A 12,110-nucleotide genomic window follows, 5' to 3' on the forward strand; every position below is an offset into this window, starting at 1 on the left:
ACACAATAAAAATGAAATCCATGTTGATTTTTGGTGAAAAACAAGAATGAAGTCATTACTTAAAAATATTACATTGGCCGGGCGCGGTGCCTCATACCTGTAATCCCAGCACTTTGGGAGCCCAAGGCGGGCAGATCACATGAGGCCAGGAGTTCGAGACCAACCTGACCAACATGGAGAAACCCCATCTCTACTAAAAGTACAAAATTAGCCGGGCATGGTGGCACATGCCTGTAATCCCAGCTACTCAGAAGGCTGAGGCAGGAGAATCGCTTGAACCCGGGAGGGGGAGGTTGCGGTGATCTCACTCCACCTCATAAAAAAAAAAAAAGTTATAAATATTTCTCAAATAATTAAAAATAATATTATCAAATACAGCAATCCCATTTATAAATCTATATCCAAAATATGCAACACAGAACCTGGAAGACATATGTCAACATCCATGTTTATTGTACCAGTATTCACAAAAGCAAAAAAACTGAAGCAACCCAGATATCTCCTTGATTTATAAACACATCAAAAAATGTAACATATACACGCAATGAAATATTATTCAGCCTTAAAAAAACTTCTTACATTTTAAGATAAACTTTGAAAATACTGTGTCACCTGAAATAAGCCAGTAACAAAATGATGAATACTATGATTCCACTTATATGAGATATTTTAAGTAGTCACACTCATAAAAAAAAAAGTAGAAAGGTGTTTGTCAAGGGCTCCACAGAGGGTAAAATGGGTTGTTGTTACTTAATGGGTATTGAGTTTTAATTTCACAAGATGTTAAAATTTTAGAAGTCTTTTGCATAACAATGTGAATAGACTTAACATGCCTGAAATGTAGACTTTTTTCAGACAGGGTCTCACTCTGTCACCCAAGCTGGAGTGCAGTGGCACAATTATGGTTCACATTAGTCTCAAACTCTCAGTCTCAAGTAATCCTCGCTTCTCAATCTGCCAAGTAGCTGGGACCACAGGTGCATACCAACATGCCTGGCCAGTTTTAACATTTTTTTTGTGGAGAGAAAATCTTTATATCTTTCCCAGGCTGGTCTCAACATTTTGGGCTCAAGAGATTCTCCTGTCTTGGCCTCCCAAAATGTGAGAATTACAGATGTGAGCCACCACTATGCCTAGGCCTGAAATATACACTTCAATAGATTTAAGATGGTAAATTTTACATGTTTTTACAACAAATTTTTTAAAAGAAAAATGAAAAACTACAGAATTATAAATCTTTTCAAAAATTACCTTCAAATCACAAAACTGCTTCTCTTACACAAAGGAAACAAATGTTCATCATTAAACACATGGTGAGAATAAGACTATTTCCATGACTACTCACTGAGACAAGATAAAACAACCATTGAAAATCAGCTAAGAATATATATAAGTTATAACCAAAATTGGGGTTATATTTATAGATAAACATACACAGATATATAATCTGATTGTGATAGATGTATGGCTAATTTATCTAATTAAACCCCACACTGACTTAAAATGTACAAACAGAATTGCTCATTGTCTAAAATTATAATACCTAAGTAAAACAAAAAAAACAATAAACCAATGTTAAGAAACCTACACTGGGCCGGGCGCGGTGGCTCAAGCCTGTAATCCCAGCACTTTGGGAGGCCGAGATGGGCAGATCACGAGGTCAGGAGATCGAGACCATCCTGGCGAACACAGTGAAACCCCGTCTCTACTAAAAAATAGAAAAAACTAGCCGGGCGAGGTGGCGGGCGCCTGTAGTCCCAGCTACTCGGGAGGCTGAGGCAGGAGGATGGCATAAACCGGGGAGGCGGAGCTTGCAGTGAGCCGAGATCACGCCACCGCACTCCAGCCTGGGCGACAGAGCGAGACTCTGTCTCAAAAAAAAAAAAAAAAAGAAACCTACACTGAAAACACACACTATAACAGAAATGCTTATTCATAAAATCTGTAATGCAACATTGATGTACAATTCAAAAAATTTGTCTGGATAACTACAATGTTTGGCTGTAACTGTGTACTCAGGGAAGGCATTTTGAGTCATTGGCATAAACCATATAACAGCAAAATTTCAGAGAATGCAGAATAATCATAAATAGAAGATTCTAATGAGAAACTTTTTTTTTTTTTTTTGAGACAGAGTCTCGCTCTGTCACCAGGCTGGAGTGTAGTGTTGTGATCTCAGCTCACTGCAACTTTTGCCTCCCGGGTTCAAGTGATTCTCCTGCGTCAGCCTCCCAAGAAGCTAGGACTACAGGTGTGCACCACCACGTCCAGCTACTTTTTGTATTTTTAGTAGAGACAGGGTTTCACCATGTTGGCCAGGATGGTCTCAATCTCTTGACCTCATGATCTACCCACCTTGGCCTCCCAAAGTGGTAGGATGACAGGAGTAAGCCACTGCGCCTGGCCAAGAAACTTTTTAATAAATAAGCATTTAAAAGAAACTAGAGTTGATTTTTGTGTTTTAAATATATGCTATTCTTACACAAAATGAAGCTGTTGTAATCCAACTTTAAAAGTAAATAGTCTTACATTTTTATATACACACACACACACACACACACACACGCAAAATAGGGTTAGAGCCTCTGATATATATAATAAATATTTGGAAATAAATTATTATTTAGATATAGGTTAAAGAAAGTGGGTACGAATCCTATAATTCTTTTTTTGCCTTCAGGAAACTTAAATTTATAGGTAACTATTTTAGTAAACATGGAGTGCCTACTAATTATCTAATTTACTTCAAACATAACATATACATTCTAGCATATTGTCCTAAATGTCTGAATCCAAAATCACAGACAAATTTGGAATAGAAAATACAAAGTAAAAACATATAAGGAGAGTGAAATCAGTAAGATGGAGAAATAACAGTTGCCCTATTTTCTTATCCCTCCAACAGCAAGAAAATTTCTCAACCATCCCTGACAAAAAAGCTTTTATGAGAGAACCAGGCCTCATGGCTCGAACCTGTAATGACAGCTACGTGGTACATTAAGGTTGGAGAATTGCTTCAGGCTAGGATTTCAAGACAAGCCTGGGTTATGTAGCAACACCCCATCTCCAAAATGAATACCTTTCAGAGAGCTTTACCATCCAGTGAGGGAGCTGTGAAACTCTGCTATAGCTCAAAATTGAGGAATGTTTCTCTTCAGAAGGCAGACCCTCATTCCGGTGGCAAACTACAAGACCTCCATTCTTGGCTACGGACCAGAAAATCGCTCACCTAATTTGGTCACACTGAGAATTCTACTTACTCTTTAATCATCCCAAACTTTTACCAGCCACAATCTGGGAGAGGTCCTCTTCTTCCAGAGGTCTGGAAGAAGACACTCATTTACAACCATGCAACAGGCCTGCAGACATTGGTCTTTACTGTGCTGTGGTCCCTGAAGCAGTTCAATGACTTAGTTCCAGCTCTCTGAGCCACAGTTCATGGCCAGTTCTGCTTAGATAGATATTCACACAATGACCTGAGGAAATGCTCTCTGGTACTCAGTGAAAGCCATATTCATCTGCATCCCAATGTAAGGCCTACCATATGCAGACCCAACTGCAAGAATCTGTCCTACTGTCTGCCCTGCAGTGCAAAATCCTGAAGGATATTCAGTCTGTCCAAAAATAAAATGGGAATTACAACTACACAAGCCTCTATAACAAACCAACTAAAGGTGGACCCAAGTGCAGACCCAGCAGCCTTGTGACGAAGCTAAACCCCTCTCTACTACAAACCCAGAAGACATCCCATCACCCTGGGACCCAACGAAAGATCTTTACCTCCTGAAACCAGTTTATAAAAACTCAAAGAGGTGGTTGCTTCTTCAAATTTACAGACACCAATGTAACATTATATTGTGCCCATTGTCAATGCTTCTATTTTAACATTGCACTGCAAGTATATGGCAGAAGAAAGTCAAAAAAATGATAAATATTTCAATGATGAAGTCATTAAAATTGAAGACAAAAAAAGTAAAAAGTTGCTGTTTGTAGATCATATGATCTCATATTTTAAAAACCATAAACAAGGCTGGGTGCGATGGCTCATGCCTGTAATCCCAGCACTTTGGGATGCCGAGGCAGGTGGATCATTTGAGGTCAGGAGTTTAAGACCAGCCTGGCCAACATGGTGAAACACTGTCTCTACTAAAAATACAAAAATTAGCTGGGCGTGGTGGTACATGCCTGTAATCCCAGCTACTCAGGAGGCTGAGGCAGGAGAATTGCTTGAACCCGGGAAGTGGAGGTTGCACTAAGCCAAGATCACACCACTGTACTCCAGCCTGGGTGACACAGCGAGACTTATTCTCAAAAACAAAAACCATAAACAGTACATTAAAACCTGTCTAAATTAATAAATGCACTCAGTAAATTAGCAAAATATAAAATTAACATACAAGTTATGGTTCCATACATTAAAACAAATTATCTGATAAAATAGAGAAAAAGAAAACAATCTTATTTACAACAGCATTAAGATAGTAAATTTCTGAAAACAAATTTATCCAAGGATGTAAAAAATCTTTACAATTAAAGATACATCAATGAAAGAAATTAGAAAGGACAAATAAATTTAAAAACATTTTATATCTATGGATTGAAAGAATATTGTTAAAATGCCATATTATTCAAAGTGATCTATAGATTCAATAAACTCCCAATCAAAACTTAAGTGGTAGTTTTTTCACAGTAATGAAAAACACGATTCTAAAATGTACATAAAACTACAATAAACTTTGAATAGCCAAAGCAATCTTGAGGAAAAAGAACAAAGCAGAGAAACATCATACTTTAAAATGTCAAACTATATTTCAAGACTATAGTTTTAAAAACAGGATGGAATGTGCAGAAAAATTAAGAACAACAAAAAAAGAACAGAAACCACTACTCACACCTTTCAGATATAATGCAAAAAGAAAACTTAAAAAGTAGTTTAACACAGAGTTCCTCAAAATTATGCAGATATTTGTGTATCTTCCAAACAATGGAAAACTAGTCAGATTGTGCAGTCTCTTATATGCCATGAAGAGGACTTCGGCTCTCACTGTAAGCTTGAAAAAAGATCAATGAGGGGAAAGCAGAATCCATAGAGAATTCAAAAGCATAAGATGGAAGATGCCCCGAAATGAGAGGAAAATTTTAAAAACAACCCAGCTTTATAGAAATTATTTGTTTTGGCCGGGCGCGGTGGCTCAAGCCTGTAATCCCAGCACTTTGGGAGGCCGAGACGGGTGGATCACGAGGTCAGGAGATCGAGACCATCCTGGCGAACACCGTGAAACCCCGTCTCTACTAAAAAATACAAAAAACTAGCCGGGCGAGGTGGCAGGCGCCTGTAGTCCCAGCTACTCGGGAGGCTGAGGCAGGAGAATGGCGTAAACCTGGGAGGCGGAGCTTGCAGTGAGCTGAGATCCGGCCACTGCACTCCAGCCCGGGCTACAGAGCGAGACTCTGTCTCAAAAAAAAAAAAAAAAAGAAATTATTTGTTTTGAAACACAGCTTCCCCAAATTACATTTTAAAGACTGGCTTTCTCTTTGACCTTGGGACCTCTCATCTGTGTTGTTTGTTGTGTTCACTCTCACCTACCTGGGGGTTCATCCACTATCTCATGTTGCTTCATATTCCAGGGCTCTTTTTCTTTTTCCAGACAGGTAATTAGGTCTGGCTTAGAGGCAACAATACCTGTTTTATTAAAAGTAAATAATATTAATCTTGCCCATATTCTGTAATTACCAACTTAGTAATGTATACAATAAAGAGGATGTAATAGAATATTCTAGTAAATTAATCCCAAAATACTAATTTATAACAGAAACTTCTAACTATTTAGAAAACATTTTTAATTTGTAGGTACTGAATTTCACTACCCAGAACTACTGAATCAGAAATTGATGGTGGCAATTAGATTTTAAAGTGTGGGAAACAATATTTTAGGCCACTGAATTTCTGGAATTAACACTAATCCAGAGCTAAGAATGCAGATTAGCTCAGGAATGTGGAAAGTTAATGTCAAAATAAAACATCCTGAAGAAATTGTCTTCTACATGGATAAATCAGCAATATTTTCTTGAAAATGAGGATCTGAAACTCATTTATGCAAAGCATACTTTACCAAAAAACAATCTACAAAGAACAGAAATAAAATCTTTAGGATATATTAGAAATGGTGTATTGAAGTTATTCTCACCCAGGAAGACCAGGTTTCTGTAGTTCTCTAACATCACATTTCTATATAAATTTTGCTGTGCAGTGTCCAGGCATTGCCACTCCTCCAGAGAGAATTCTATGGCCACATCCATAAATGTCAATGATGGCTGAAAAACATACAAACACACGTATTTACCAAGTGGCCACGGGCAGAATTTTTAATTTGACTCAAGGTGAAATGTGAGAGTAAAGAGAACTGGTTCTGACTTATAGGACTGACTAAAATTGTCCAATAAAATGAATTTCAACACAGAAATATTCTGAGAAAATAGAGTGGCATAGGATCCACAACATCAGCGTATAGATGCTGTTTTTCTGGATAACAAAGTATAAAATCAAGGGCATAAACACAAACGTACATTTTTGAGTGCTATATTTACATTCTAAAGAATGAGGTGTGTGTATTTTTCAGATCAAAAAGACATGCTAAGTTAGAAAGTACCTCTTAAATTTTAATGTTATACAGTACACTTGATATCTTTTTAATGCAGATACTTTTTCAGAAGATCTGCAATAAAGTCTGAGTTGCTCATCATTAATGCCAATGTTTTTGCCCCAAAAAGACTTTGTCAAACATCAAGTAAAAGAGCCTGTGTTTTTCCCAGTTTTTCTGGCCTGTAAGCAAAGATGAGAGCTTTCATTTTCCAAACACAAACACATGCAAAGAAAACCTAAGAAAGAAGGGAAGCTTCCAGATTAAATATGATTATTTATGCATGTCAGCTGCATAAAGATACTTAATAATAAAGAGAAAAATAATTAACTCTATAGTAAAAAAAAAAAAATCTGTCAGAGAGCTCTTTAACGAAGTGAATCATTAATATAAAGTGCACAAGGACAAATTTTTATAATATGCTGATACACACAGGACACAGCATCACTACTGAAACATTGTCACCATACAGAAACATCAGTTTTATGCAAAGTTCAAGATACAGATAACTTCCATGTTCTGTAACTTTTAATACTGATATTAAGTAGTCTTTCTTTAGTACCCTATACAGCATGTATCTTCTAATTTTTTTTATAACTTTCTGGGTGATAAATGCCATCCTGTTTAAATAAGCATTTTTTTAAATCCTGTTTTGCATAGAGCTAATGGAGAGCACAGATGGAATCTCAACATTACATCTTCTCCATTTTTACCAAGAACCCCCAATTTTTCTCAAGAGAAATCTTGAGTATCCACACCTTCCCACAGTCCACAACCACAAAGAGAACAATTTTAATATTGCAGATTATAAATTCATGGGGAGAATTCTGCATGGCATATAAGAAACCAAGACATAGAGAATGTAGAAAAGGCTTTGGTATATAGGAAAGAAATATTTTGCAGAGATCACTGGATATTATATGAATTTTTAAAAGTAGTTAAAACAAACTCATTAGGGAGGAAAAACACAAAAGTAGAGAAGTAAAGATTTGCAAGTACTAAGCGCATGGCAGTCCAGGAAGCAAAGTGGACACCGCTCTTGATCTGAGACACGTTTAACTAAAAGAAAAGCCTTTTTTTCCTCTTTATCTTCCTCCTCTGGATTCCTGCTCAGATGAGATTCTTTGGACAAATTACACCTGCATCTTGAAAATATGCCTTTAAAGGTTTCAGCACCACCTGTTAACCTGCTAGTACCACACCCACAGGCAGAGGGACCAAAACCTGCAGAAAAGGCCCACCCATTTTGGTCCTTTATAACAGAAGGGATTCAGGAACAATGAACTGCTCCATGGGGGCAAAAATAAAAATTTCTCTTTCCAGCCGGGCACGGTGGCTCACACCTGTAATCGCAGAACTTCGGGAGGCCGAGGCGGGTGGATCACCAGGTCAAGAGATCGAGACCATCCTGGCCAACATGGTGAAACTCCACCTCTACTAAAAATACAAAAATTAGCTGGGTGTGGTGGCATACAACTGTAGTCCCAGCTACTCAGGAGGCTGAGGCAGGAGAAACGATTGAACCCAGAAGGCAGAGGTTTGCAGTGTGCTGAGATCGCGCCACCACACTCTAGCCTGGCGACACAATGAGACTCCATCTCTAAATTAATAAATAAATTTCTCTTTTTCTGTCCTCAGGTGCCCTCCCTTGCCACAGACACCAACAATTTCTGCTACAGTAATGGAAATATGGGCCACACTGCCCTGTGCCTACCAAACCCAAACAGAAAAAGGCCCTGTAACCACCCTCTAGTGCAAAGATGAAACTTAACTCTCATGAATGTATCTTGAATCCATCATACCTGATTCTGGCCTCACCTTAGAGTCACATGAGGGACTTCATTAAAACGACATGGATGCTTCCACCCAGAATAAACAAAATCCATGGAAAGGGCACAAGTAAAGAGATTTCTGCCAATTTTTCATGTATTCCTAGTTAGAAATCTGGGCTGAGGCCAGACACAGTGGCTCACGCCTGTAATCACAGCACTTTGGGAGGCCAAGGTGGGCGGATCACGAGGTCAGCATATCGAGACCATCCTGGTTAACATGGTGAAACGCTGTCTGTACTAAAAATACAAAAATCAGCTGGGCATGGCAGCATGTGCCTGTAATCCCAGCTACTCAGGAGGCCGAGGCAGGAGAATTGCTTCGACTTGGGAGGTGAAGATTGCAGTGAGCCGAGATCTTGCCACTGCACTCCAGCCTGGAGACAGAGCTAGACTTCATTTCAGAAAACAAAAGAAAGAAAGAAATCTGGGCTGATAACCATTTAGCTAAGCATTGCCTCTCAAACTTTAATGAGCTTAAAAATCACTTGGTAATTTTGGCCCCATTCTATGTATTGTAATTCTGATAGTTTTGATGCGGTTTAAAATGGGTGTTTTAAACAAGTTCCCTGTCGGTGATAATGTTGCTTCCCCTGGGTTCATGATTAGCATTAGTTAGAGAAAGCAGGCACAGGACAGAGTCGCTTACACTCAGCACTTCTCACAACACAAATACTTCTAGGACAAATGAAGACAACTCATCTCCATTCTGAAGGATCATATTCTTCACTGGCTCTTTAAAGTTTACAGAACAAACAGCAAAATCTGAAGAAGTCTGCATTTTATAAACATGTGAACGTGTACTAATGCAATAATTACGGAGCACTGTGCTGGGAATAACACACTATTGGATTTAATCCTCATAACACCGAGGGAGCTGGTACTAAGTATTTAATAATTCCCAAAATTTAGATAAAGGGTCCGGCATTTTTATTTCTTCTTCTGTTTGTCATCAATTTCTTTAAAAACTGTACAGAATAAAAGCTAAATACAGACTGATGAGAGGGAGAAGGAAAGAATTTAGTGTAGTTTTGAGACATTTTTATTGTTTTATGTTTAATTTTTTGTAACCTGTCTAGCAACTACTGGATCTGCAGGAATAGAAAACAAGTTACTAAATGGAATGTCTCTGCAAGCACCAGTTTTAATGGAAAATTTAAAAATTAAGACCCTAAAATATACTTTTTTTCATTTATCTGCTTTTGGGTTTCAAGAAAGCATGAGCACCAGCTCTAGAAAAAAAAAAAGAGAATTCACCAGCCAAACCTCTGATCTCTTCTAATCAGTTCTATGAGGCAAGGCTCCAGAGTGGAGACAGATCTAAATAAGGCCTCCCAAAAGGGTGATCTGAACAGAATTCGGGCAGGGAGGGGACCCTATATCGAATTCTGCTCTCTACGCCATTGAAGGTACTTCCAGTTCTGTTTTTCCTAAGCTTACCTAAGAGAAACTTAAATCCCAGAGTTTGTATAATTTTTATAACTGCACCCTCAATTTTATAACATAATAAATTATAAGCAATTTAAACAAATTTCTTACAGATTTCTAGGGTAATTTTATTAGAAGACAAATATGTATTCTTAGCAAGGTAAAACAAATAGAAATAACAATAAAAAGTCTCCATCTATAAATATCCCTTCAGGTGATGACATCAGAAGTCACAACAATATAAAGAACGTGGCCCCAGAGAAGCCCAAAATCTTTCTGCACACATCTATTCATTCTATCAATTATATAATGCTTAATTCAACCATTTATGCAGTTGCTAGTCTAGACTAAAAGTTCATAAATGGTAGAGACCATGACTGCTTCATCTATTTTTCTAATGGCCATATGAAATGGAAGCAATTAGTGTGTCTGTTTGAGTTCCAGACCTCCTCCTCATTTTTCACCCAAGTACTAGAAAACTGGAGCAACTCTCATCTGGGTGGCAACCAAAGACATCTCTTGTATGAGGGGAGGAACAAACACAGGATGACTCATTTCTCTTACACTGAGACAGAAACAGAATTAACCAACCACTCTTGTCAGCCTAACACAGTTCTGCTCTGAACATCCTCAAATGTCTCAAAGATGCCTACATGATTGCGAGAGGATTCCCAGTGACTCTGGGATGATGGCCCAATGATGAGCCAGGAAAGAGAGACTCAGGCTGATTCTAAATAGAAAATGAAACTGCCCTGGACGAGCTCCAGAACCTGAATTACCTGTCGTGATTAGCAAACTCTTAGATAAGAAGAAAGACAAGAATACTCCAGTTTTACATTTATAGGTAGGTATAGTTGTGGTTATGGCTCTGGATACATTGTGGCCTTGATCCCTACTCCTAAGATGCTTGTTTAGACTTATAGATTCTGCCATCAGATTCTATTTACACTAGGAGCCTCTCACATAATAGCAGCAGATCACTGGACAAGATCTGAAAAGCTCAAAGAGCCACACTTTTAAAGGGCGGAGGGGTTACAAGATGTCTATGTTGACATCTCACCATGCAGAAAATGCCTCCTGTTGTACATTCTCAATTTAAAGCCCATCCCTTTTTTGTAAATCCCAGGCAGAGGCCAGACCTTACTTGCAAATTGTAGGTGGGATCAACCCGGCTCAGCATCCTTGGGTGTTACAGAAAGCAGAGTACAAGAAGAGATCCCCTCACAGAGGCTGCTCTAGCACAGTCTAAATGATATGTCTACCTAAGAGGAAAAAGCTGAGGCAACATGAATATAAGTAGAGAATTTATTTGGGCAAAGCTTGAGGATTATAACTTGGAAGGACACTTTCAAGTTGCCTGGAATCTACACTTTGATTAGCAGCACTTACAAGTAGATTTGTAAAGGCAAAAAGAGAGGGACAGAGAGTGGGCTGATACAAAGCTGTTTGTCGGTATTTATTTATAGAAAGAGCATTGATTATTGATTGGATATACATCATTAGGGTTTAGAGTATGGGTTATAGTGTTCAGTTAGGCACTACTATAGCTACTGATGGCAATAGTGAACAGTTTCAGTAGATAAATACAAAGTTCAAAGAGGGGAGAAAGACATAATTGTGTTCTCATTTTAATGTCTCTGAGTCCGAAGGACTTGCATTCCTCAGATAAAAGTTTTCCTTTGTTCCCAAATTTCAAGACCTAGATTCAGAATTTGGAGCTGCAGATTTAGGTCCTGGATGGGTGGAGTAGCAGAAGGTGTTACCTGCACATTTGTGGGCATTTTACCAACAGAATAAAGTGGAAAGTGGAGACTCTCAAGTCTACATGTCTACTCAATGCACACGTGTTACTTTCATTGGGTTTCTGAGGCCCCTGGTCTACGAATCGGTTTCAGATCTGAAGATACAAGAGTCATTGAAAGAGGTAAAGTGGCTGGGCGCGGTGGCTCAAGCCTGTAATCCCAGCACTTTGGGAGGCCGAGACGGGCGGATCGCGAGGTCAGGAGATCGAGACCATCCTGGCTAACACCGTGAAACCCCGTCTCTACTGAAAAATACGAAAAACTAGCCGGGCGAGGTGGCGGGCTCCTGTAGTCCCAGCTACTCGGGAGGCTGAGGCAGGAGAATGGTGTGAACCTGGGAGGCGGAGCTTGCAGTGAGCTGAGATCCAGTCACTGCACGGCAGAGCGAGACTCTGTCTCAAAAAAAAAAA

The 12,110-nt window shown here is 38.8% G+C and overlaps 1 protein-coding gene across 2 annotated transcripts in view; it reads right to left on the reverse strand.

Moving 5' to 3' along the window:
- Nucleotides 1-12,110, reverse strand: part of LOC100423287 (uncharacterized) — a 46,549-nt gene that overhangs the window by 13,987 nt on the left and 20,452 nt on the right. For both annotated transcript variants that reach the window (XM_077978616.1, XM_015123454.3), the window contains exons 2-3: nucleotides 6,189-6,315; nucleotides 5,588-5,683 (exon numbers count right to left, since the gene is read on the reverse strand). In XM_077978616.1, coding sequence (XP_077834742.1) covers nucleotides 5,588-5,683; nucleotides 6,189-6,315 — 223 coding nt within the window. The remainder of the gene's footprint in view (nucleotides 1-5,587; nucleotides 5,684-6,188; nucleotides 6,316-12,110) is intronic.

This window comes from Macaca mulatta, chromosome 19, assembly GCF_049350105.2.
Source record: "Macaca mulatta isolate MMU2019108-1 chromosome 19, T2T-MMU8v2.0, whole genome shotgun sequence".
NCBI classification, from domain to species: Eukaryota; Metazoa; Chordata; class Mammalia; order Primates; family Cercopithecidae; genus Macaca; species Macaca mulatta.